This window comes from Coregonus clupeaformis, chromosome 30 (genome assembly GCF_020615455.1).
Source record: "Coregonus clupeaformis isolate EN_2021a chromosome 30, ASM2061545v1, whole genome shotgun sequence".
In the NCBI taxonomy this organism is placed as follows: Eukaryota; Metazoa; Chordata; class Actinopteri; order Salmoniformes; family Salmonidae; genus Coregonus; species Coregonus clupeaformis.
In genome coordinates, this window is record NC_059221.1 from 53,796,495 (window position 1) to 53,823,116 (window position 26,622).

General features: G+C 44.9%; 1 protein-coding gene across 3 annotated transcripts in view; it reads left to right on the top strand.

Moving 5' to 3' along the window:
- Window positions 1-23,078, top strand: part of LOC121533154 (axin-2-like) — a 37,749-nt gene extending 14,671 nt beyond the window's left edge. The window contains exons 1-10 of one of the 3 annotated variants that reach the window (XM_045209679.1): window positions 4,190-4,425; window positions 5,945-6,875; window positions 9,526-9,666; window positions 12,887-12,989; window positions 14,893-15,033; window positions 15,856-16,271; window positions 16,616-17,044; window positions 17,294-17,389; window positions 18,392-18,559; window positions 21,802-23,078. In XM_045209679.1, coding sequence (XP_045065614.1) covers window positions 6,052-6,875; window positions 9,526-9,666; window positions 12,887-12,989; window positions 14,893-15,033; window positions 15,856-16,271; window positions 16,616-17,044; window positions 17,294-17,389; window positions 18,392-18,559; window positions 21,802-21,928 — 2,445 coding nt within the window. In that variant the 5' untranslated portion in view covers window positions 4,190-4,425; window positions 5,945-6,051 and the 3' untranslated portion in view covers window positions 21,929-23,078. The other 2 variants (XM_045209678.1, XM_045209680.1) reach the window with 2 other exon arrangements.
- Window positions 23,079-26,622: the final 3,544 nt, after the last annotated feature.

Below are 26,622 nucleotides of genomic sequence, written 5' to 3' on the forward strand. Positions count from 1 at the left end.
CCAGGACCAGTGGAAGCAAAATAGCCCCATAACATCAAATATCCACCACCATATTTTACAGTAGGTATGAGGTACAGTATCAGCATTTGCTTCCGTTTTTCGAACCCTAACCCACTGGTATGTGTGGCCTCATACCTACTGTAAAATATGGTGGTGGATCTTTGATGCTATGGGTCTATTTGGCTTCCACTGATACTGGGGCCCTTGTTAAGGTCAACGGCATCATGAACTTTACAAAATCTCTTTCTCTGTGCAATTGTATAAGTATAAAATAATTTTATTTTCCCAAAAGATGTAGCATACAATATAGCTCAGTATTTGCATGATTTATTTTATAGTCTTTTTTGCTCATCTTTATATGTACACTACCGGTCAAAAGTTTTAGAACAGCTACTCATTCAAGGGTTTTTCTTTATTTTGACCATTTTCTACATTGTAGAATAATAGTGAAGACATCGAAACTATGTAATAACACATATGGAATCATGTAGTAACCAAAAAAGTGTTAAACAAATCAAAATGTATTTTATATTTGAGATTCTTCAAATAGCCACCCTTTGCCTTGATGACAGCTTTGCACACTCTTGGCATTCTCTCAACCAGCTTCATGAGGTAGTCACCTGGAATGCATTTCAATTAACAGGTGTGGCTTCTTAAAAGTTAATTTGTGGAATTTATTTCCTTCTTAATGTGTTTGAGCCAATCAGTTGTGTTGTGAGAAGGTGGGGGGGTATACCCTATTTGGTAAAAGACCAAGTCCATATTATGGCAAGAACAGCACAAATAAGCAAAGAGAAACGACAGTCCATCATTACTTTAAGACATGAAGGTCAGTCAATATGCAACATTTCAAGAACTTTTAAAGTTTCTTGAAGTACAGTCGCAAAAACCATCAAGCGCTAGGATGAAACTGGCTCTCATGAGGACCGCCACAGGAATGGAAGACCCAGAGTTACCTCTGCTGCAGACGATAAGTTCATTAGAGTTACCAGCCTCAGAAATTGCAGCCCAAATAAATGCTTCACAGAGTTCAAGTAACTCTGACACATCTCAACATCAATTGTTCAGAGGAGACTGTGTGAATCAGGCCGTCATGGCTGAATTGCTGCAAAGAAACCACTACTAAAGGACACCAATAATAAGAAGAGACTTGCTTGGGCCAAGAAACACAAGCAATGGACATTAGACCGGTGGAAATGTGTCCTTTAGTCTGGAGTCCAAATTTGAGATTTTTGTTTCCAACCGCTGTGTCTTTGTGAGACGCTGTGTGGGTGAACGGATGATCTCCGCATGTGTATTTCCCAGCGTAAAGCATGGAGGAGGTGTTATGGTGTGGGGGGGCTTTGCGGGTAACACTGTCTGTGATTTATTTAGAATTCAAGTTACACTTAACCAGCATGGCTACCACAGCATTCTGCAGCGATATGCCATCCCATCTGGTTTGGGCTTAGTGGGACTATCTTTTGTTTTTCAACAGGACAATGACCCAACACACCTCCAGGCTGTGTAAGAGCTATTTTACCAAGAAGGAGAGTGATGGAGTGCTGAATCAGATGACCTGGCCTCCACAATCCCCCGACCTCAACCAAATTGAGATGGTTTGGGATGAGTCGGACCGCAGAGTGAAGGAAAAGCAGCCAACAAGTACTCAGCATATGTGGGAACTCCTTCAAGACTGTTGGATAAGCATTCCAGGTGAAGCTGGTTGAGAGAATGCCAAGAGTGTGCAAAGCTGTCATCAAGGCAAAGGGTGGCTATTTGAAGAATCTCAAATATAAAATATATTTTGATTTGTTTAACACGTTTTTGGTTACTACATGTTTCCATATGAGTTATTTCATAGTTTTGATGTGTTCACTATTATTCTACAATGTAGAAAATAATAAAAAGTAAGAAAGACCCTTGAATGAGTAGGTGTTCTAAAACTTTTGACCGATAGTGTATATGCAGTAGAAACACAGTCAATCATCTTAAAATACTTTAAAATGTATTACATGCGCCCCTGAAAAAATATGGCCAACTTGGGACATTTTCTCCATATCAGCACAAAATTCAACAGCAATCTCTATTCAGAGAGGCATAGTTGTCCATTTGGTCTCTTAGAACTGATATGTTGGGTATATAATTTAATTTGACTGAAGTTAAGAATCTTATCCTACAAGTCAAGTATCCCACTTAAAGAATACTCCTCTTCAGAAAAACTCTCCCTATCTCAATCATCCTTTCATTACTGCCGTTGGAGAAGCCACTGGCCAATAACGATGCGACTAACATATTTCAAATATCACATTGACTTAAATTTAGACTCACAGATCACTGAGTTGGTGCTTTTAACTTCACAGTGTCTGCCAATGACCTAATTTTGCGTTCCATTGCCCAGACAATACTGTAGGCACTTCCCATTTAGAAGTGTTGGAAACCATTGTGTGTTTTGGGCCTGGATTGTTTGTTTTACAGAGCTCTCCCGCATAAACAGTGGCAGTAGATGACCTCCTATAACATTCATCCAGACCAAGCAATGTGGCTATTGTCGTTGGGGTTGGAGGAACTATGATAGTTAGAACACTTTCTGGTCATTTCTGGACAATATTTCTCTAATTTTGTTCATTTAGGCAACCCATTTAGAGGACCCATTTTGGCTCAGGAGCACCCCTAGAGGCAAAAGTTCTGTACAGCTTCTTTAACACAGTGGCTGTACTGTCTTTGCAAGTGCACAGAGCTAAAGGTTTAGTATCAACAGTGGAAAATAGTATGGGGGCAGACTGTAGCCTGAAAGGTAAGCGCTTAAATTCAAAATGTCCACATATGAAATGAAATTCTGCTGCAGATGACAAATTGTTACGGAAATGCTTGGACATGATATTCTGACTCAACATAGAACAAGTTACCCTCATCTACAGTGCTTTAACCTCAAGCATCTGTGTGGGGAATGGAACTAAACACATTTTAGAATGTTTATACATTCATGTGTATAGGAGTGACTGGACTAAGTTGAGATGTGATTGTGATAGGCGAAGTAGGGGTTATAGATATTTATATTGGGGCCTGACATGGCCAGCTGTCACAATGTATGCAAATTAGGTATACTGTTCAGAACCTATAGAATGCATGGTTGTACAGACTAATGAGCATCACTGGAAGAGTTATATTTTAAAGTAATATTATGTTAGTTCTCCTCTCCTGTGTCATGATTCAAGTGTTGTGTGTCTGAATTGTCTTATATAATTATATTTTTTCCTTTAAAGTTTATTTTCAACATCAAAGGGACAATATAGTCTTTGAAGTACCATGGGATAGGATCACTGTCTAACCCTTCCTTTAAGATGCCTTCACAATGACATTAGTGAAAGTCATCCGAATTAAAAGCCCAGGAAACATGTCTTGTCCATCTTCCATAGCCAATTTCAGCTAATGTCATAGTAGGCTATGGATTCTCCGTGTGTGGGAATTTACATATGGTGGTTCCTGAATAGGTAGGCTAATACAATAAATATGTTGTATTATTTGTCAATATCATCCCAGTGTCTCAATGAAAAGATTGAAATATATTGCTAGATAACTACCTCATATGATTATTTGATATCTTATGATTATTATTTTATATAATATGATATAGTATATTCCTTCGGCATTTTCATGGCAAATATATTTTTTTCCATTTGTTTATGAGAAATCCAAGTGAAATGTAGACAACTTTGTCTACATAAACTGTTTACATTAATTTATATAAAGTTTTGTATTATTGTCTACCATGAAGAAACCAATAAGTTAAAATACCAAATATTTAGGAAAGGAGGTATGCCTCTTTAAAGTTTATGTAGCAACAGAAGGATTGCAGGGATAATGCTATTGGGGCGGTAGATCACTTACTTCTGACGTTCCAAAGCCTCAGGGAGTTGGCTCGAGATTGCCAGTCTTTGATAAGGTCCTTACAACCTAGTAAAAACTTTGTCGTTCCAGATAACCTCCTGACAGCTTTCTAAATACCGCCGACTATTGTCCAACAGTGTGTTTTGGGGTCTATATATTGGCTGAAGCTTGTGACGATGTAATTCAGTGCATTTTATTTGCTTCTATGTTTTTTGTTATCGGAAAGATGTTTAGATGTTTTTATGTATCTTCCGGGACCAGGCTGACGGTTCTTTACTTTGATATCCACAGTTAAACCCTCAGCCCGTTCCTTTTGAAATAGCCTAGAGGAGCTCTGCCGCCTGCTATGACTACGTGAAACAGTACCTGGGGAAGGGGAAACGAGCTTTCTTTTCAGGGATACATTTTATATTCCTCTTCTTTCTGCGATAAACATTAGAGCGGAGTAGACTAACACCGGCAATCTGATAGCGTTATTGTAATACTTTTTGGGTTGTTACTTTGTGTCTGTGAACCGTTTCTGATCATACGGGAAAGGACTCGTGTGCATCGATGGTAAGTTGCAAGAATGCAGTTCTGCAACCTTAACCAAGGCCCCCTCTCTTGGTCGCTTTGATGTGTTGCTGCAATGCTTTGAAGTTGAGAAATGTAGGCTACACTTGTTGTTTGTGGTCGAGAAAATACCGTAGAATGAATAAGTAAGGCAACTCTGAGATCGGGGATCAATGTGCTCGTGCGTTTATAGTTTTGGTGATTGTGAAGGCTGTAGAAGAGACTAGTATTGGTTGATATAGTTTACCGTAGTCTGAAAGAAGGGGGAAAGTGGGATGTATTCGGCAAGGTCCCCCTCTCCCGCCTCCTCGAAATGTCGACACCCCCTCTGATCTACATAGAAGCAGTGCCTGCGTACTTTGGGGTCAGTTGTTGAATGGGACAGGGTACTTTAGACTATTCCTATTGCATCAAGGACACACATGTGGCTAAGTAAATCTAGTCCACTGTCGGATTACCATCACTTCCATCGGACTTTTTGTTGGATATATACCACTAAAGAGGACGGGACATAAGCAAATGGGAATCGTTTTTTCTTCACTTTCTGCTGGACTCGGATTTCGTTTTACAATGGTATGTGATGTAGCATAGCCCATGTTCTTTATATACACTTCGCGAGCTGTTTTCTTTTCGTAAAGCATGGTGTTAATTTATGAGTAGTTGGGACACATCGATTGTTTATGCAAGTCTGGTAAACATTAACGTTGTTTTGATTGCGCAAAATAGTTTAGTGGCGCGTGGGTTTATGGTACATTTGGCACAATATGGACAGTTTTACTTGTGACATTATTGAAGATGACGTATAGCGCTTCTTAGAAAAACTAATAAGGATATATCTTGTCTAGTAGCCTAGTAATATTGTATTGTGCAGGGTAATCAAATCGCGTTGCTCAGACACGTTGCCTAGTGCTCGCTGGCATAGTTATGTGTTGTAGCCTACATGTGAGCTGAAATTTAGTAGGCTAACTGTGCAAATGATTGAAGGAATTATAGGCTACTGTTGATCGTGATCATTGTACGGGGCTTTTATCCTCACCATTATAGGAAGCTTAGTCCATTGTGGCGCATAGGATGTGTTTTCACTGTCTTGGATGGCTGGCTGTGTGATGTGCAACACTGGTTGTATGAGGACAAGTGGTACGTTGGAACGCAATCCTTATGCATAATGCAGATAACAGTATCGGAAGTACATTTAGACTGAGAATTAATTTGAATTGAAAGCTGTCAGGTGATCGTTTTGATATGCGTAAAATATGTTTTTGGTGAGTATTTGGTGAGGAATGTTGGCGATGTGAAACGATTGTTCTTGTCAATGGTCGTTTGATGTGACAAATCGATGCAGACTGTAAATATAGGTTGCTAAACCCCCATTCAGATTATAAATAGATAACTTGATGAGACGAAACCTTTCATTTTTCATTCTCTGCGAACCGGCGGGGATCTGAAAGTGACTGTTTACTTCATGTCTGCCTTTGAAGTTAGCTGGATCTGGCTTTGATTAGATCAATACTTTCTGTTTCAGAGTGAAAAGGAGCCGAGAAGCTCCCCCGCGGATTTAAGAGAGTGAGGAGGATTACAGTGGAGCTCATAGCAGGCACAACGGCACACACGGCAACCGGAGCTGGAGCCATGAGCAGAGCGCTTACGGACCATATCAGCAGTAGCTTCCGAGAAGATGCTCCCCGTCCCCCGGTGCCGGGGGAGGAGGGAGAGGCGTCATGCCACACTCCCAGCAAACATGCCAAAATGAGAGCCCAAAACAAGGCTAAAGCTGTCACTGTCGCGTCTCCCGGCTCCATGCCGAGGAGGAACGAGGATGGACTCGGGGAACCTGAGGGTAGCGCGTCGCCGGATTCACCCCTCGCCCGGTGGACCAAGTCGTTGCATTTTCTCCTGGGTGACCAAGACGGTGCTCACCTGTTCAGGACCTTTCTGGAGCGGGAGAAATGCGTGGACACTTTGGACTTTTGGTTCGCCTGCAACGGGTTTAGGCAAATGGACCTCAAGGATACCAAAACGCTACGAGTTGCCAAAGCTATTTTCAAGCGGTACATTGAAAACAACAGCATTGTTGCCAAGCAGTTGAAACCTGCCACTAAAACCTACATAAGGGATAGTATTAAGAAGCAACAGATAGACTCTGCGATGTTTGACCAAGCACAAACGGAAATTCAGTCAACCATGGAGGAGAATGCGTACCAAATGTTTTTAACTTCGGACATATACCTTGAATATGTGCACACGGGGTGCGAGAACACGGGTTATGCCAACCATAGCGGTCTCGGGAGCCTCAAGTTGATGTGCGGATTTCTGCCACCTCTCATTGAGGAAGAGGAGTGGAGTTGTGACTTGAAGGCGAAAACGTTAGCCTCTGTGGTTGGACTATCTGCTAATGCGCTGCGGGCCACTGCTTCCATTCGGACTGCGGCGGAAGTGCTGGAGAATGGGTACAGGTAAGATAATGCCTTAATTTAATTGATTATGTTTACTGTCTATCGAGTAATTGAATTGTTAGTTTTTATTATGACTGTTTATCAATATTCTTATGTTGAATAGAGATCCTAAGGTTAATTAAGTGTATAGTATTAGTGAATTATTCGTTTTTGGGCATGTTGTCTGATAGATAATAGCATATAACTTGCATATAATCCAGTTATTAACATGTTGTAAAGAGCAGATATGCATTTGAATTAGTTATTTCCTAACTATGGCAATACGTTTTCCCCTCAAATTCCATTATGAGATAAAATATGCTTGATGGAGAGAAAAAATATGAAAGTGGAAAAATGTATGTTTGTCCCCTCTGCCCTGCAGTTAGTCAGGGGGGTGCAAACCATCAATGGATCTGGTCTTTCCTTTAAAGTAAATGGTGTATTGCAGGCAGCCCTTCGCTGGCTTGCTCAAGTTTCCTGTGCTTTGAAATTGCTCCTCCAGTAGAGGCATGAATTCAGACACCAAGCCTGCCTGGCTGGCTGTTGCAGCTAGAACATGAAACTAGTGATGCCATTGTGAAGTTATGCAATATTTCTTCATTTTTCACCCTATTATTAAGTAGTCCTATTATTACAGACTGCAATGTAACACACACACACACACACACAGAGTGAGTGAGTAATGCCCAGAATATATTGGCCTCTTGGTCCGAGATCAAAGACAGTGTTTCTGGAAAGCATTTGGGTTTGTTTCTTAAGATCTTGTCCCACATATTGTCCAACTGCTGCAAACTCTTCAAGTGAAAGTGTGGATTTTTTGCAAGAGCATGCATCAAAGAGAGCCATTCCAACGTTTTTCACCAAACTGTTCCCCTAGTATGTCCATACAATAAAAACAACATCTGGACACAATGATCACAGAGTGGTTAGAGAGTGTCTTGTTCCTTTCGGTGTCCATAGGAAAAGAGTGATTTGAAAAAGGGGCAGTTTTCAAGGAAACACATTTTTCTGAGAAATGTTTGTTGAGAAGAGGAGAAACTGGGTAACGTGTATGATAGTTTCATGACAAGTTTTCAATTACTAGTATTTTATCTAATTCATATTCAATTTTCATGCTAAAATAGTTTGGCAATGGGTTATGGGTTGACTGTCAGGAATATTAGTTCCTATGGCATGATAACTCTACATGCCATAGCTAGCTAGCAGGCTGGGGGACAGTGTTGCTGTGGCAGACAGGATGTTCAGAAGGGGCCATGTTGAGTTGGGAACTGAAGGGGGACTCAGGGGTTGTTGACATGAGGGCATCTCCTCAGCTTCCTGGTGTGATCCGCACATTCTTGTGTTTCACTAAAGAAAAGGGATAGCCCCCACCCCTCCCTCTCATCTCTTCCCCACCCCTCCCTCTCCTCTCTTCTTTCCCCCTGTCCCTCACCAACTGTTTAGGTCAACACATTTCCATCTGAAACATGTGGAACTAATTTCACTACTGCACTCAGAATTTATTTTTTCCCTCTGAAAGTTAGCCACTCTCCTCCGAAATAACGTGAAAAAACATAGCCGGCGCAGTTCAGCGTCAAACCCCCGTTACCCATTTTGCTTGTGATGTTTTTTCCCCCCTCCTTTCTACCCATTGCTTTTATCTCGTCTTTTAGAGAAATCCCTCTGACAGAGCCTAAGCATGTGCTTTGGAGGGAGACAGGAAGGGGGGGGGGGAATCATGAAAGAAAGAAAGAAAGAAAAAGAGAGGAAGGGAGGAACCGAGAGCCCAGCTGCGCTAAATACCTGACTCTTTGCGCGAACCTCCAAAGGTCAGGTTTGAGCTGGGGCCTACGGCTTTAGTCATCCTCCCGGCAGTAGGCATTCTCATAAAGAAAGAGGCCCTCCTTCCCCCTTCCCTCACTCCCTCTCTCCCTCTTTTGCTCTCTCTCTCTCCCTCCCCAAGCTCAAGTTCTCCCCTCCTTCCTCCCTGTCCACCCCCTTCACTAGTGGAACAGGAATGCAACACAGCAGGAGAGAGTAGAAAGAGAAGGGAGAGAGAGAGACTTTAGAAGGATGGGAGGGGGGCTTGGTTGTAGGAGAAGAAGGAGGGGTATACAGAGGGGCCTGGATTTAAGGAAAGAAGAGAGGAAAAAACCAGTAAGAAAAGAGTACACTGCTTCAGAGAGTGAAAAAGTGCGGGAGTAGGGCCCTTGCCCAAACAAAAGGGTAGAGAGATAGCAGGAGAGCGAGGGGAAGTGGCTCTGTTGTCCATTCACATACAGCTGAGCTGCTCACTTCACTCACCCCCTCCCTTACCCCCCCCCACCTCCCTGCCTGTACGATGGGGGAGGGGACATGAAAGGGAGAGAGAAAAGAAAAAACATTGTCACATTCCTGAGGCCCCAAAGTCTTGCGAAAGTGACTGTAATTATTCAAATCTGTAGGAACTCCAACTCGAAAAACTTCAAATCAAACTTTTACTCTAGCTCCAAAGCAAAGACTCTTACTAAAACATGTACACAAGTAAACACACAAACTCCATTTACATAGCTAATACAGGTTCACCAATAGAAGTCTATGCATGGCACTGACGTTTTTCTTTGGGTGTCAGTAATGAAATGGTGGAATATGTATTGTAGTGTAAAAGGGACTGTATCAAGGACTCAAGGACAGTTGCTGTTGTTTTTGGCAGGTCACACAGACGTGGAGACCCGGCCAGTCCCTACTTTGTCAACTCGGGCTATGTGTTCGCCCCTGCCACCAGTGCCAACGACAGCGAGATCTCCAGCGACGCCATGACGGACGACTCCATGTCCATGACCGACAGTAGTGTGTAAGTGTTCTCTCAGCGTTCTCTTCAGGGTTTTCTCTGGGTTTCTCACCTTTTGACCTGGGTTGGGGGTCAATTCCATGTCAACTCCATGTCCATTCTGAAAATCATTTCACATTCAAAGTTGACTCCAGGCCTGCCTTTCTGAAGCATGTCTGAACGTCTATATATTCTGAAGCTCAAAAATTACTTTGATCATTTAGCCATTCAGTTAACACCTTTCATGGATACATATATACGGAAACAATTGGCAAAGACACTCAAGGACTAAATATCAAGTTTATCTGGGAAGCTGGCGCTTGTGTTGTTGTGAAAGGGAATGGGAAGTTTATGTTTTAATGATCCTTTCAGATTGAGTTCAGATAATTCTATTAATTTATGAAGTGCCTCTAGGCTTGGGGGGGTGTCTGTGAAAGTAATTATGTCGAAAAATCTGTTGATGTCTATTCTGATGTGTTACAGGCAGAACTTCTTGATGTGGGGGGGGTGGGGGTGTAGTGGAGCGTTGCCTCAGTTTTCCTCAAAGTAGAAATGTATCCATCCCACCCACAACAGCCTTGTGTGTGTTTTTTTCTTCATATTATCTAATCACTTTTTCCCTTTTGAAGGACTAGAAGGGAAAGAGAGAGAAGGGGGGTGGGGGTGTGAAGACAGGGGGGAGGGAGAGAGAGAGAGGGTGAGGGGAAATAGCCATTTGGACCTTAAGACAAACTCATTGAAAAATGTTGGCAGCAAATGAAAGTGAGCTTACTCACATGGTGGCGCGGTTTCCTGCTCTGCTACTGGCCCTCTCTCTCTCTCTCTCTGCTGCTGCAGCGCCACTGCTGCTGCGATCATGTGTCAGCGAGGCTTTCACGGAGGTTACTCATTCCTGGACCCCAGGATAGGGTCAGGAGGGACTCCCACTGCCCAGATTAGGGCACCCCCAAAATCAACCCGCCCCCCACCCTCTCTCCCCAACCTTCCTCCCTTACCCCTCCAACCCCAACCACCCCCCTATTTCCCTCTACTCCCCTCTCTCCTTCCCTCTTCTCCTGCACTCCGAGCCAATAGCAGGGGAACGGTGAGGGTTTGGAGTGCAAGGGAGTGAGAAAATAAAGTGCAGGGAGGATAAAAGGCTTAACTGAATCGCTTTCAGCCTATTGTTAGCCGAGGGGAGCTTAGGGGGATAAGAGGGGTGGCTGTCTGCTTTGAAAATGACTTGCACAACTGAATAGGAGATCCCCATAAAGTAAGGGCCCGTGAAAGGTCTGTTTTCTTCTTCTTTGCCCATGCATCGCCGCCACAACCATCACAAAGGGCCTCGGCCATCGCATAGGCCTGGCTCGCTGGGGTTGATTAAAAACGCAACAGGAGAGGGTGAATGAGAGAGCGAGAGAGAGAGAGAAAGGGTGAGGGAAAGGGATAGATTGAGTGGTGTTTTGGAAGGAGAAGGGCCTGAGTTGGGTTTTTGTTTGGTACATTGTTTTGTGAATTGTAACTTTTTTTTTGTCACGAATTTCTAGAGTTTTTTCAAGTGTCTTGAAGGTTCATGACTTGTAATCGAAGGATAAAAGTTAGGGAAGTATCCATTTTGATACTTGTAAGAAGTATGCCGCTCTTACATGGGCATTATTGGCAGTACTATCTAGGCTCCATCTGGTAATGCCAGTGTAAGTAGAACCCTGAGGCATACAAACCCAGAGTCATTTGACCAAATGATATATTAAGTAGAAAAAATTGATCCCACTAGAATTCAGTCACATCTTTTTCCTGTGAACGTCTTCATGTGAATTATTAAAACGTCTTATGTTACAAAGTGTAGCGCCTGGCAATGGCCTGCCCTGCACAGAGTTCTTTGAGCCTTTGACAATCTCCTGTCCTCTCCCCCTGTCCCTCTGCTCTCTCTCTCTACCCCTCACCGATTGTAATAAAAACCACAGCTTCTTCCTCCTCATTGGGGGGAACAATTTGATTAGTGTGTCCTTTTATAGTTGGTTAAAAGGCACACTGCAAATTTGAATCTAATTTCCAGATAAAGAACAAGAGGATGAGGATTTTTTTTTGGGGGGGGGGATGGGGGTGGCGGGGGCATTTTTTTCTCTCTTTTTGCTTATATCTTATTTATGGATTTACTTGGACGCTAGGGAATGCTGCTGCGCTAACTTCAAACATTACCTTATCTTACAAACCAGCCTTTTGATGTTGCTGAGATCAGAGGCTTGCTGGCGAAACGCTTGCCAAATGAAGATGGCAGCGGGTGCATATGTGCATGAGTGTGAGGTTTCAAAGAGGCAGTGGAAAAACTAGCGTTTGGGCTAGGTCAGACACTTCTGAGCAACCAAAAAGACCAAGATAATTGGCCAGGCTTAAATGGCAGCGGACTGGAAAAGCACACTTTGGAGGGCAAGAAAGAGAAAAAGACACCTCCCCTTTCTTCCCCCCGCTACTGCCTAAAGGATGAAATGTCCAGAGACACTTGTTTTTTCAGCTACAATATGGCTGTTTTTCTTTATGTCAAACCTTTCTTTATGTCTAACACCGCTTTAAGCAAGATCGCTAGCCCCTCGAGTAGCAGCATTCTAGGCTTCTACTCTTAGCCAGCTTTAGCAAGGTAGTCGTTGTTACTGAGGCTAGAATTTAAAGTACCTTACTTAGCTGACATTTTGAAAAATCAGGCCCTTCCAATGTTGACAAGGACTGATGGGAACTTATCAGTGGGACACTTTTGAACCCCAGCGCCGGGATGTTTAGCATATCTCCCCCCATTGTCCCGGTGTGTTTTTGTTATGTGTGTTATTGTTGCCTTGGCTTCAAGGCCCTTCAAGGGCTCCTCTGGTCTTTGATTTGGGCTGTGATGCGCCCACCCTGGGGGCAAGGGGGGTGGTGGGGGTCAGGGTGGTGCTGGGTTGGTCACGTCAGTGATGATCAGGGTTCTGTCGACATCACTAGCCTAATGTGTCTTTCACGCGGCTAATGCATTTTGAGTATTACTTGGGCCTGTGGGGTCACTAGTGGGAATGTTTGAACACATCCACAACATCAACAACATCATTCTAGATAATTTGGTTTTAAGCAAAGAGATAGGGAGGCGAGAAAATGTAAATGTTTCTATGGAGATACTGTAGATATGTAGCGGTTAGCATGCTAGTTTGCTAACTAGCCCCTGGTTCTTCAGGGGACATTTTGAGTGACCTGTGACTATGTTATTGACCCTGTGTCCTACCTGTGTCCCTTCTGACAGAGATGGGATCCCTCCATACAAGCTGGGCACCAAGAAGCAGCTCCAGCGGGAGATGCACCGCAGCGTCAAGATCAACGGCCTGGTCTCGCTACCCCACTTTCCTGTGAGTCCCGCTTCCTGTTTTGATGTTGGATGTCTTTATATACAGTGTCTTTAAACTCCACAAACTTTTCTCAATCGCCCTTTACAACCGGTTCCCTTTCCCCCCCACTGGGACCTGTGTTTTCTTATTTTTATTTTGCAGAGTGCATGTTATTGATGTTGTGGTAGAATACTATATTTTTCCCCCCCGCTCATTTTCCTGTAAAAGTCAGGGAAAATGAAAAATGAAATTTGCATATCACTTATTTTGTCTCCTGCTCAGCCATATACACCCCCTCCCTTCCTCCCATCCAACGGCTGTCATTTATAGCTGTCAAATATAGACCCCTGTTGCTTTCCTTCCTTGTGTTTACCTCCATAACTTAGTCAAGAATGTTATAAATGCATCATGTTAAAAAAAATCATTGATAATGATGGTGGTGGTGGTGATAATGAGGATGATTATCATTAGAGGTCAGGGGTCACAGAACCAAGCCTTGTGATGCTCCCTAAATCAGCCAGCTTACTACTCAGCCCAGTGCTTTGATCATGGCGATGAATGAATGGGACCCAGGTTGCCTGGCCTCTTTATTGACAACCTCCAACCCCCCCCCACCCACACTCTCCCCTTTTGTCACAGTAGCCCCCTACCCCCACCCCAGCCCCCATATGACTCACCACCCCCACCCCCACTGCCTGTAGTGTCATGTGCAAGCAGGGGTTTCTAAATGCATGGTACTTCATGGCACAACTCTAGGGCTTGGAGTGGTTAGATTGACACTCAGTGCTGGGGCACCCGTGTCAGAAAACAACCAATGCAAATTGTTTTGTCCTCTTCCCTTCACAATGTGTTTGTGTACTATCTTGACGCATAGGAAAGGCTTTGTGTGTGTGGGTGTGTTGTGTAGGGAGGGGTGTAGCCAAGTAGAAGGGGCCCTTGTTGTCTGTTTCTCTCTCCTCGCTCCCTCCCTTCCCCACTTGCTCTCCTTTTAATGTCTCCCTCCTGATTTGGAGATGGCTCGGGCTCCCAAGATGCACCAGCCCCAGGCAGCGGGGGCTCTGCGTGGCGCTGACGCGCCTTTGCCAGCAGCCCCTCGCTCTCCTTTCTTCTCTCTTCCCTTCATCGTCTCTACAAAGAGATGAGAGGACCAACAAAAAAAGAGAGTAAAATCAAGAAAGCCAGAGCGCCAAATAATAATAAAATACAGAAGAGAGAAAAGAAGATGAGAGAAGCCGGCACATATAGTTAGAGAAAAATAGGATAATGCGACTACAGTACCTCAGAGGTGCCCTGCGTGCAGTCAGGAAATAAATTACCACTTCCCCTTAGATCTCCCCGGTATTTGACTCCTCTATCCTCCTCTCCTTCGCTCCCTCCCTCCCTCCTACCACTCCACAAGCGCCACACATCTCTCAATCCTCTTCCTCCTTTTTTCTTCTTCCTCTTCTTGTTTTAATATTGTCCCCCTCTCTTTTTTTCTCTGCCTCCTCCTCTGACTATCGATATCTGTCTTTTATTCGGGGAGATTTAAAAGCCGCGTGTCCCTCCCACCCCAAGCGGTGGAGTGTTTGATGTTTGACAAGGGCCCCTTTGAAGTGTGCTAACTTCAGAGGCTGCCTCCGCTGATGGCTTGGTCGGAGTACAGAGGGAGCAGGCGGGGGGCCCTCCTCCTCGGAGCCAGACCAACTGCTACCCCCCCCCTCTATCCCGCTACCCCGCCGACGGGCAGGCGGTGCCAAGGACAGCGGGAATGGGGAGGGGATTCGGGCTAGGGGTTAGCCCAGGGGCAAGGGCATCAAAGGAGGCCTATAGAGTTAGAGTAGAGGGCACTGGAGGAATTGGGGGGCAAACTAGGGACAACTAACTCAAACACTCACTCAAACACACACTCAAAAGTGTCCTTCCTCCCATCTCGCCGCTACAGAGGACACACAGGCTGCCAAAAGAGATGACGCCAGTGGAGCCCTCGGCCTTCGCCGCCCAGCTCATCTCCAGACTGGAGAAACTGAAAAGGGAGCAGGACACCATGAGCTCCCTGGAGGAGAGGCTACAGCAGATCCAGGAGGTAAGAAAACCCCCCTTTCCAAACTACATTGGTACATCCCACCTCACTCCCCAACCCACCTGCATTGAGCTATGAGCTTTGGAACGTTCCATTGTGACCTAGTTTAGGTGACTCTCCGGTCCTGAACCCTGTCTTTGCTACCTAGAAAGGCAATGTAGCTAGGATGAGCCATGTGAGAAGTTAGCTTTGTAGCTAGCTAGCTGACTCTTCTTCCTTGATTCAAAGAGACTTTGCGTGCGGTCTTGCTTTAGAAAGAATAAGACCCGGGGAATTTAACTAACTAAGGGTCTGCGGTGGAGTTTAGCGACTTCTTCTCTTAGTCTTCATTCCTCTTCTGAGGAAGTTTCAAACTTATGTTTCTTGACACACTTGAAGTTTCTTCAAATGGTTAGCGCTTAGCGCTCAACTCTCCAGCGGCGTATTGCTGAGTGTGTGTAGTGCCAGTCTCTTTGTGAGTCTGGGCTTGCTGTGCATTATAGATGAAGAAAGAAGAAGCTAGCACACCCAAAGCCTGTTAGTAAGTAGAACCAGGGTGAAAGAAACTGAACGAGAAAGTCAAATCAAGTTACGCCATAGAAATCGTCTCAGCTACTTCACAAGCCAATACAGTACATGGTGTTTGTCGCAGTGTGAAATTGGCTGCGAATGGTCCAAATATTGTCAACTGACTGAAGTAGCGTTTTCCGCAAATGTCATTTGGTTGGGTTTAGCAAGCTAGCAATGCTTATATTTGTAGTATTATGGAATTGAGTTGGTTAAATTGTCCCTGTACTTCTATATTGCGTCCATGTTCTAAAGCACTATGTCTTTGTGTGTGCGTAGGAGGAGGAAAGGGACGAGAGTGACCTCTCCACCACCGTCCCGCTCCACCACCCCCTGCTTCCCCCCTCGTCCGGCGCCGAGGAGGACGCCCAGGCCATCCTAGACGAGCACCTATCCCGGGTGCTCAAGACGCCCGGATGCCAGTCGCCCGGCGTGGTCCGCCACTCGCCCCGCTCGTGCTCTCCCGACCGGCCCTCTGCCGCCGTGATCCCCTTCCTGGGGCCCTCGTATCCGGGGGCCTCCAAGGGCCTGTTGGCTGGGATCAGGCAGTCAACCAAGCACATCCACCACCATTACATCCACCACCACACCGCCACCGGCCCCAAGAGCAAGGAGCAGATCGAGGCCGAGGCGGCGCAGCACATCCAGTGCCTCTGTCCCCCAGGGGGCGCCGACTACTCCGACTTCACCCCCGGGTCAGTTCACATACAATATTACCTGTACTGGGTTCCGTTAACAATTCACATCAAGTACACTACATTTACTTTAGAGTTGTGCTGGGGTCTCTTCACATACACTTCACATACAACTACATTTACCTTAGGGCTGTACTTGGGTCAGTGATTTAAACTGTGTACTTAGGACACTGGCAATGACACCTTATCTTATGGATATGTCTCAGCATATGCTGAGTTTAATTTAGATTGATGTGACAAGCTGTATTGTTCCTATCGCTTGGCTCTAGTGATTGTTGTAGGAAAATGTAGTCTCTCCTCATGGAATAGTCCCATGTAACCCTCTCCTCTCTGTCTCCCTCCAGCCGCTGCAGCAGTTTGTCCAAGCGGCCGGGGATGCCGTGTGAAGGCATAAGCCTAAGCCAGGCCAATGGCAGCGAGGGGGTCACATCCCCGCCCCACCTGCCCCTGGATTCCACGGACCGCTCGCAGAACGTCTGGCAGTGGATCCTGGAGAGCGAGAGGCAGGGCAAGAACAAACCTCACAGCAGCACTCAGGGCCTGAAGAAGACCCACCTCCCGGACCCCTCCACGCCCAAGACCCTTCCTGGCCGAACGCACACTTCCTGGGGAGGCGTGGGCGGCATGGGGGGTCACCTCCGTGGAGGTCACCATCCGGCCCACCCCTTCATCCAGGACCCGGCCATGCCTCCCCTGCCCCCGCCCAACACCCTGGCCCAGTTAGAAGAAGCCTGCAGGAGGCTAGAGGAGGTCTCCAAGCCCCTCAAACAGAGGTAGGCACACATACACACACTCAAACACTCATATAGCCCCTCTTTGTCCTAGCTTGAGATGTATAGTCATTTACATTGAGCCAAATTAATCTATCCAAATTAATTGAGAGATTTTCTGAAATGGTTGACTTCAGTCGACTATTGAAGCCTACACCTGTTTTCCAGTGTTTCCTCCATCTATGTCATGAATACCGATTCCATCAATCTCATTCTATTGTTTCTTTGTCTCTGTCTTTCTATGACTGACAGGCATTCAACGTCTAGCCTTCAAAGAGACAGGAGTCATCCTGTGCCTTTCCCCAGTGGAAACCCACCTCTGTCCAGCCCCGCACTTCAAACAGAGGAGTACGTTCATCTTTCTCTCTCTCTCTCCCTTCGTACTAGCTGCCTTTCTTTCTCTCTCTTGCACTTGTCCTCTCTCTGATTTCCCCCACGATAGGGATAGTGTGAGTCAGCATGTCTATCCCTTTGAACTCTTCTTTTCTCTCTCGCTTTTAATCATTTAAGATTAAACATGATGGGTGTAGTCTGACACAGTCGTCACACACACACACACACACACACACACACACACACACACACACACACACACACACACACACACACACACACACACACACACACACACACACACACACACACCGGCGGATACACAGACGTACACATGGAAGATAAAGACCTCTGCTAACTCAGCCCTGTGTGTGTTGGTGTGTTGGTGTGTGTACGTCTGTATCTGTGTGTTTGTGTAGGGCAGCTTGGTTGTGTTTGATGTTAGGGCCGTAGCCAACTGACTGCCAGGGTCTATTGAGATTTAATTGGCTGACCTTCAGCGGGCCAGCTGTCTCGTCTGAAGTATAGGACCACGAAAAGGCCCCTGGAAGTGAACGAGGAAGTGTGTGGGTGTGTGTGGGATCAAATGCACACACACACACACCTGTAATTGGGTCAGGTTCACCTTACCCTAAGCCAGGGTTCTTCAATTCCGGTCCTGGAGGGCCGAAACACCTCTGTTTTTCATCCTCTCCTTCTAATCAGGGGCTAATTCAGACCTGGGACACCAGGTGAGTGCAATTAACTACCAGGTAGAAATAAAAAACAGAAGTGTTTCGGCCCTCTAGGACCGGAATTGAAGAACCCTGCCCTAAGCTATTCCTCACTAAATTCAGCTTATTCAGTACTGCCTAACCTCTGAACCAACATTTACACACTGCCCATGTTAAGAGTGTTCGTAGCTCTGGATAAGAATTTCTGCTAAATGACTCAAATATAATGTCAATGTTAAATCTTAGTTATGGGATCAGGTTATGCTTTCTTTATCTAATGTGTTGCTTGTCTCTCTGTTTCCAGGTGGAAAGAGCCAAAGAAGTCGATCAGCGGTGTGAGTGTATCTGGCTGTGACCTGGTGGTCACCTACTTCTTCTGTGGTGAGGAGATCCCCTATCGCAGCATGATGAAGACACACAGTCTCACCCTGGGACACTTCAAGGAGCAGCTTAGCAAAAAAGGCAATTACAGGTAAACACCGAGACTAATACACACACCTTTTAATATAAAACTACGGGTGAACACACACACATCTTTCATGCACAACACACCTTTAATGTACAACTATAGGTAAACACCCCCCTTTCAAACACACATTTCATGCACAACACACTCTCTCTTGCTAAAGAGCAAGACACTTTATTTTTTTCACGATTTGAGTGTGTGTGTGTGTTTTGTCTATGTACGTGTGTTTGTGTATGAACTAAATGTGTGTGAAGTAGTGAGAAGGAAGAGTAGAACTCTGTCTGAGCGAGGGGGGGGATGGGTCGATCCACTGTACAGAGCGGAAAGGAGGGGATTTTTACTGGAACGATTTGGTTCACATCTGCTATTGATTTCCATAGTAAGGCAATCTTAATAAGGACGGCTTTGAAGTCCAGGCCTTTTATTTTGTGTACAAAGACTCAACAAGCCACTGCGAGGCACCCAAATTCCTCCTCCTCCCAAGGATTACATCAGGCAGTATTACGGGCACCTTTTTTCTTCTTAGATTCAGTTATATGTTGATTTAACATTTAAGAGGGTCGCATGAGTTGTCAAAATCACTGGTGTTTTGTTTAGTAGTCGTTGAAAGTGGATATGACTTGATAAAGTTAGGAATTAGAGAGAGACTGAATCGTTTCACACAATTTCACATTCAACCAAAAGGAATCTACACCTAAAGGGGACTCTAGAGTAAAGTAGAGTTTTATGACCGTCATATCTATAGGTTGTAGCACACCAAAGAGACAGTATTCCATGACATCAGTATCTCGATTCTAAACACCCATCCACATCTGCTTGTTAGTCCGCGCTAAACCCATCCAAACAACTCATCACACCCCCACCAGCCCGTAACTCTTCCGCGGGAAAGAAAGGTTGATTTGAAGCCGATGGCTCTAATGGCTCAGAATGTGTGGAGTTGGTTAATTTCAACATGGCAGGAGAACAGTACTCGGCCACGTTTCCAGATGATATCGGTGCCAGATGTTGCATAGAGAGAAACTTTGCCATATATAACATGATCCAATGGAAATACTCCTTTTCTCTCCTTATTCTCTATCGGTACTTCTCTCGCTCTCTTTCTCTCCTCTTTCTCCCCCATTCTCTATTTTCCTCTCTTCTCTCGCTCTCTTTCTCTCCTCTTTCTCCCCCATTCTCTCTCTTCCTCTCTTCTCTCGCTCTCTCTTTCTCTCCTCTTTCTCCCCCATTCTCTCTTTTCCTCTCTTCTCTCGCTCTCTCTTTCTCTCCTCTTTCTCCCCCATTCTCTATTTTCCTCTCTTCTCTCGCTCTCTCTCTCCTCTTTCTCCCCCATTCTCTCTTTTCCTCTCTTCTCTCGCTCTCTTTTTCTCTCCTCTTTCTCCCCCATTCTCTCTTTTCCTCTCTTCTCTCGCTCTCTCTTTCTCTCCTCTTTCTCCCCCATTCTCTCTTTTCCTCTCCTCTCTCGCTCTCTCTCTGAAAAGAAGAGATGCCTTGGAACTATTTGTTGGTGAAGATGGAGCACTTTCATCCAAAGAATAAGGTTGTGATTAAATGGCAAGAGACACGAGCATCTATTTAGATTTGATTTATGTCACGAAGATGCACTTGGCTAAGGCCTCTACCTTATTAGTTTCAGTATCAGTGTTAGGATCAGTAGTTTCAGTGTTCAGGCTTCCAGAAAGGTTTGAGGCCCTTCGTTTCGCTACAGCCTTCAACCATGTTGAAAATGCATCATCCCAAAAAGCATAGTAACGCCCAACCATCCAAACCACACCCTAGCAGCTGTACGACCCTCCCTCACCATTACTCCGCCGTTTGCCAACCCTCTCCGCTTGCGCCTAAGTACGATTAAAAACATGATGAAGAAGTGGAGAAAATAACATGCTTTTTACGTGTTACACGTGTTGTTTGTATGACTTGTAGGCCGGCGTCGCTCATAAAAACAAGGGAGTCGGAATTCCTGGGCCCAGGCATACATGGGTAAAATGAGGCATTTTCTATTACCAAGCTTATCATTAAATCTCCCCTGTTGGTCATCACTGCCTTTAAAGCTAGAGGAGAAGAAACCATTAGTAACTCTAGTTAGTAGACTTCATAGACTGAGCTGAATCAAGCCTGGGATTTTGGGGGGAGGGAGGGGTGAGGGGTAGGTGGAGGTGTTGGTGAGGTGACTCTTTGACCTCCAGGAGACTGTCTGGATTGGTGTACTCCTCCTCGCGGGGTATCGGCCTTCGGGCCCGGCCTGCGTCCAATCTATCACACTCACGGAGGGGGTCCGGGAGAGAGGCCTGCTCCTCTCTTTCGCTCTCCCTCTGTTCTCTGCTGTTGATCGGAAAGCTGCCCAAAGTTTCTCTCTCTCTCTCTCTCTCTCTCTCTCTCTCTCTCTCTCTCTCTCTCTCTCTCTCTCTCTCTCTCTCTCTCTTCTCTCTCTCTCTCTCTCTCTCTCTCTCTCTCTCTCTCTCTCTCTCTCTCTCTCTCTCTCTCTCTCTCTCTCTCTCTCTCTCTCTCTCTCTCTCTCTCTCTCTCTCTCTCTCTCTCTCTCTCTCTCTCTCTCTCTCTCTCTATAGTTGTCTCTAGCAGTGTGTTAGTAGGTGTGTGTGTGGGGCGTGTAGTGACAGGCAGACTCTCAGGCACCTAAAATGTCAGCCCTAGTGAAAGGAAGGCCCTTCATTTGACAGTGGGGCACAATTAAAAGGCCAGGCTAGACAAGGGGAGCTCAGTGCTAAGGGAGGGGGGGGGGGGGCTTAAGACAGGTCCTAATTAGCCCTTCAACTTTAATGAGACCTTCCAGGACAGATAGGCATCTGTACAATGGCCAGCAGTCAAGTTCCTTTAGCTCCCTCTCTCTTTGGTCTCCGCTGCTGCTGCTAATTCCCTGAAATGATCACTGACAGAGCTATACCCAACCTGGCAACCCAAACTAGTTGGAGTGGTTGGGGTTGCCAGGGTGGGATGAGTTCTGTTTGTGAGTGGCGTTGGTGGTGCGTAATGTAGTCAAACTTTGTTCTTTGAAGTTAGAGGGATGGCGCTGAACTGTGTGACTAAGGCTGTTTGGTTACAGGTTTGAGTCATCGTGTGTGTGGAGTTGGTTGTGTAGGTGCCGAGAAACTATTTTCATGGTATAAAATACTATTTTTAGCACTCACTTGTCCATAGTGACGAGTTAAAGAGGAAGACACCATGCTAGTTTTGTTTTGTACTCTCGAAACACCTTTTCTGACCATGCCGCTCTCTCTCTCGTTTCTCTCCAGGTACTACTTCAAGAAGGCCAGCGACGAGTTTGAGTGCGGGGCCGTGTTCGAGGAGGTATGGGAGGACGGCGCCCTTCTGCCCATGTATGAGGGCAAGGTCCTGGGTAAGGTGGAGAGGATGGACTGATGCCACCCTTACCCACCCTACCTTACTCATCAACCAAATACCCAACCTCCGGGGCACAGACTGTCGCGAGGAACCGGAGTGATTGACTTGATTGGGGGAAAACGCTCCAGACTTTCTTTTCTACTATTAAGCTAAATAAGAGTTAATATATCCAGCACAAGAGGAGTGTGATTGAAGGAACACGAGCCAATGAAGTATGCCGAACCCAGAGGAGGCCCTGCCTCCCCTCACTTTCTTAACCAATCAGCCTTAGAAACGCAAGTGAACGACACTACAGACTGAGAGAGAGAGAGAGACGGCGATTGGAGGCCTCTAGGCTCCCTGAATATAACCACTGAAGATGCAGATGACTGTTTGTCCATTACAAGAGACTAACGTTGCGATTACGTAATGGTAACATTGTGAGAACGTTGAGCTAACGTTGCGTCGCTCCCTGATCACCTGCAATGGACTGGCTACAGCACCAGAAGCCCCGCGAATGCCGGCACCTGCTCTTATAACATTGTGCTAACGTTGTGCAAACGTTGTTACAAAATGAAACTTCTGTACGTGTGCATATACATACATGCAAATATGTGTATATATACATGTATTATATTATATTGATGCGTTTTTGTCATGAGTTGAAAGTTTGAGTATTTATTGAAAAATTGTCCTCTCCCTCCCTCCCTCACGTTCAACTTGTCTATCCCCATCCCCACCCCCACCACCCAACCAACCCAACCCCGTCCCCCATGTCCAGTTGATGGACAAGCTGCTTCGAGTGTTGGGAGAATACTGTGGTGATTATTTTAATTTTATTTACCTTGTAATGTCACAAAGGTCATGACACTAGCCTAGTGCTCCCCCTAACTTCCCCCCTTTACCCATGTCCAACCTCACTGTACCAGGGGTCTGCTGAGACTGAACCTTCCACTGTCGTAAGTAAACCAACCAACAACCCAGTCTTAATATATGCTGCTGCTGATATGTGTTCTCTTCCGTTTCTAAGCCAGAGTAAGAGTAGTTAGTTTTCTCTCACTCCAGCACAGAGCTCTATCCTTTTTAGTTGTTGTGCCTTTGTGGACCAGGCATCACACAGGGAAAGACAAGAAAGAAAGAAAGAAAGAAAGAAAGAAAGAAAGAAAGAAAGAAAGAAAGAAAGAAAGAAAGAAAGAAAGAAAGAAAGAAAGAAAGAAAGAAAGAAAGAAAGAAAGAAAGAAAGAAAGAAAGAAAGAAAGAAAGAAAGAAAGAAAGAAAGAAAGAAAGAAAGAAAGAAAGAAAGAAAGAAAGAGAAAGAAAGAAAGAAAGAAAGATGGATTAGATGAACAGAGAGGACCTGGAGAAAACTTGTACCATCTAATAATGGAATGTGTTTACAGCGAGCACACCAAAATAACCTTGTCGCGCTTCTATCAAAATGACCACCTCTCCAGGAAGCGGTGGCTTAATATCGCTACGTTTCAAAATTGCTTCCGATCCATATTTATTAGCAAAGAATTTGTTTTGCTCCAATAGCATTTGAATGTTGTGAAAAGAACATCTTAAACTACAGAGCTCCTGTATACATTTGTAATTATGCATTTTCTGAAGTATGGATAAAAGGACACAAACACTATTGCTAGTGTTTTGATGAGGACAGCACCTGTGCCTACATGGATGCCATACCATGTGCTACCCTGATTCAGGGTGTTAATAATTATTCCCTTGGTTTTCAGAAGGGTTTTATGTAGATTTTTTTTTTAATGCATTTAATAATAATATCCTGTAATCATGTTATTTGTTTTTACGCCATGGCTTTTTTTGTTTTGTTCTATCTAAACTGTAAATTATACATTATATACAGAGTTTCATTTAAAGATTTACATGGACCTATAATTATTGTAATTATTAAGAGATGTAGCCTTTATTAAAGTTTTATATTTTTCAAATGAAAGCTTTTGTTGTCTGCGTATTTCTGTTGTTCAATTGCAAACGAGAACGGGAATGCTTGATTATGTGACAATGCATATGACATTAACAACAAAACTGTCCTCTTTGGTGGAACATTCAAGACACAAGATTACATTTCTGCATTATTCTTCAGATCACTCCAATTTAACACTTAATTCAAGTTAGGATTCTATAGTTCTATACGGGATTGGAATCCGTATGATCGAAAAAGGAAGTACAACACAGCTGCAGAATGATGACCGTAAGCTAAAGTGGCTCAATACTGACGGAAGTGGGCATTGCGTACTCATGGCCCATGGGGTAGACAGATGTAGCATTGTGTCCCAAATGGTACCCAATTCCTTATTTAGTGCACTACTTTTGACCAGAGTCGATAGATTCTGGGAATAGGGTGTGATTTGGGATGCAACCGTAGCCTGGCATTCAATTGTTTCAGTGAAATGTAGTAACTTCAGTTTGGACACCAGGCTAAGACAGATGTCAGGGTAGAAATAAACTGTCTGAGTCCTAAATGGTATCCTATTCCCTATATAGTGCACTCCTTTGACCAGAGCCTATGGGGCTCTGGTCAAAAGTAGTGCACTACAGTGCATTCGGAAAGTATTCCTACCCCTTGACTTTTTCCACATTTTGTTACGTTACTTATTCTAAAATTGATTAAATTGTTTTCTACACACAATATCCCATAATGACAAAGCAAAAACAGGGTTTTTTGAAATTTTAGCAAATGTATAAAAAATAAATACATTATCAGACCCTTTACTCAGTACTTTGTTGAAGCACCTTTGGCAGCGGTTACAGCCTCGAATCTTCCCTCGGTATGATGCTACAAGCTTGTCACACCTGTATTCGGAGAGACTCTGGTTCTGCTCTGCAGATCCTCTCAAGCTCTGTCAAGTTGGATGGGGAGCGTTGCTGCACAGCTATTTTCAGGTCTCTCCAGAGATGTTTGATCGGGTTCAAGTCTGGGCTCTGGCTGGGCCACTCAAGGCCATTCAGAGACTTGTCCCGAAGCCACTCCTGCATTGTATTGGCTGTGTGCTTAGGGTCGTTGTCCTGTTGGAAGGTGAACCTTCACCCCAGTCTGAGGTCCTAAGCGTTCTGGAGCAGGTTTTCATGAAGGATCTCTCTGTACTTTGCTCAATTCATCTTTCCCTCGATCCTGACTAGTCTCCCAGTCCCTGCCGCTGAAAAACATCCTCACAGCATGATGCTGCCACCCCCATGCTTCACCGTAGGGATGGTGCCAGGTTTCCTCCAGACATGACACTTGGCATTCAGTTCAATCTTGGTTTCACCAGACCAGAGAATCTTGTTTCTCATGGTCGGAGAGTCTTTAGGTGCCTTTTGGCAAACTCCAAGCGGGCTGTCATGTGCCTTTTACTGAGGAGTGGCTTCGGTCTGGTCACTCTACCATAAAGGCCTGATTGGTGGAGTGCTGCAGAGATGGTTGTCCTTCTGGAAAGTTCTCCCATCTCCACAGAGGAACTCTGCACCTCTGTCAGAGTGACTATCGGGTTCTTGGTCACCTCCCTGACCAAGGCACTTCTCCCCTGATTTCTCAGTTTGGCCGGGCGGCCAGCTCTAGGAAGAGTCTTGGTGGTTCCAAACTTCTTCCATTTAAGAATGATGGAGGCCACTGTGTTCTTGGGGACCTTCAATGCTGCAGAAATTGTTTGGTACCCTTCCCCAGATATGTGTCTCGACACAATCCTGTCTCGGAGCTCTACGGACAATTCCTTCAACCTCATGGCTTGGTTTTTGCTCTGACATGCACTGTCAACTGTGGGACCTTATATAGACAGGTGTGTGCATGTCCAATCAATTGAATTCCCCACAGATGGACTCCAATCAAGTTGTAGAAACATCTCAAGGATGATCAATGGAAACAGGATGCACCTGAGCTTAATTTCGAGTCTCATAGCAAAGAGTCTGAATACTTATGTAAATAAGGTATTTCTGCCAGAAATTTCTAAAAACCTGTTTTTGCTTTGTCATGAGGTATTCTGTGTAGATTGATGAGGGGAAACAATTATTTAATCAATTTTAGAATAAGGCTGTAACGTAACAAAATGTCAAGGGGTCTGAATACTTTCCGAATGCACTGTATATAGAGAAAAGGGTGCCATTTTGGACAGATCCCATGTTCAATCCCTAATTCCCCTCTAGTTACAAGGCAACCGTTGCCTGTTGTGAGGTCCCCATGGGCTCTTCTCCTTTATTTTCCAATTCTCTCCATTAGAGGAGAGGAATGGCAGATCGCCATGGCAGCTGACACCTCACAGGGAGAAACCCCAGGGTAACCCTACCCACTTAGCACAGACGTCAGTTCAACATCTAGTTTTGATTTACGTTTGGTTGAGTTGTCAACTAGCATGAATTCAATGTGAAATCAACAAAATAATTGATTAATAGTTGGGTGAAAAAATTATGAAATGCCCTTACATTGATGACTTTTTGCAAATTCAATTCGTTTTCCACGTTGATTTATCACATAGATCTTTTGGTTTGAAATTACGTGGGAAAAAAACATTGATTCAACCAGTTTTTGCCGAATGGGTAGCTATCCCTTTTGTACTGTGGTCTTTAGTCCCTCCTCGCAGACCTGGGTCGTGTTCAATAGGGCGCAACCTCTTGCAACAAAAAACAAAAATCTGTGCTCTCATTAGGCAAAATCAGGTCGTACTGCTTACTGAACAGGACCCAGGTACACTCTGCAGTCTCCGCTGTGGCCTAATGGGAGACATTAGTGATCAAAATGG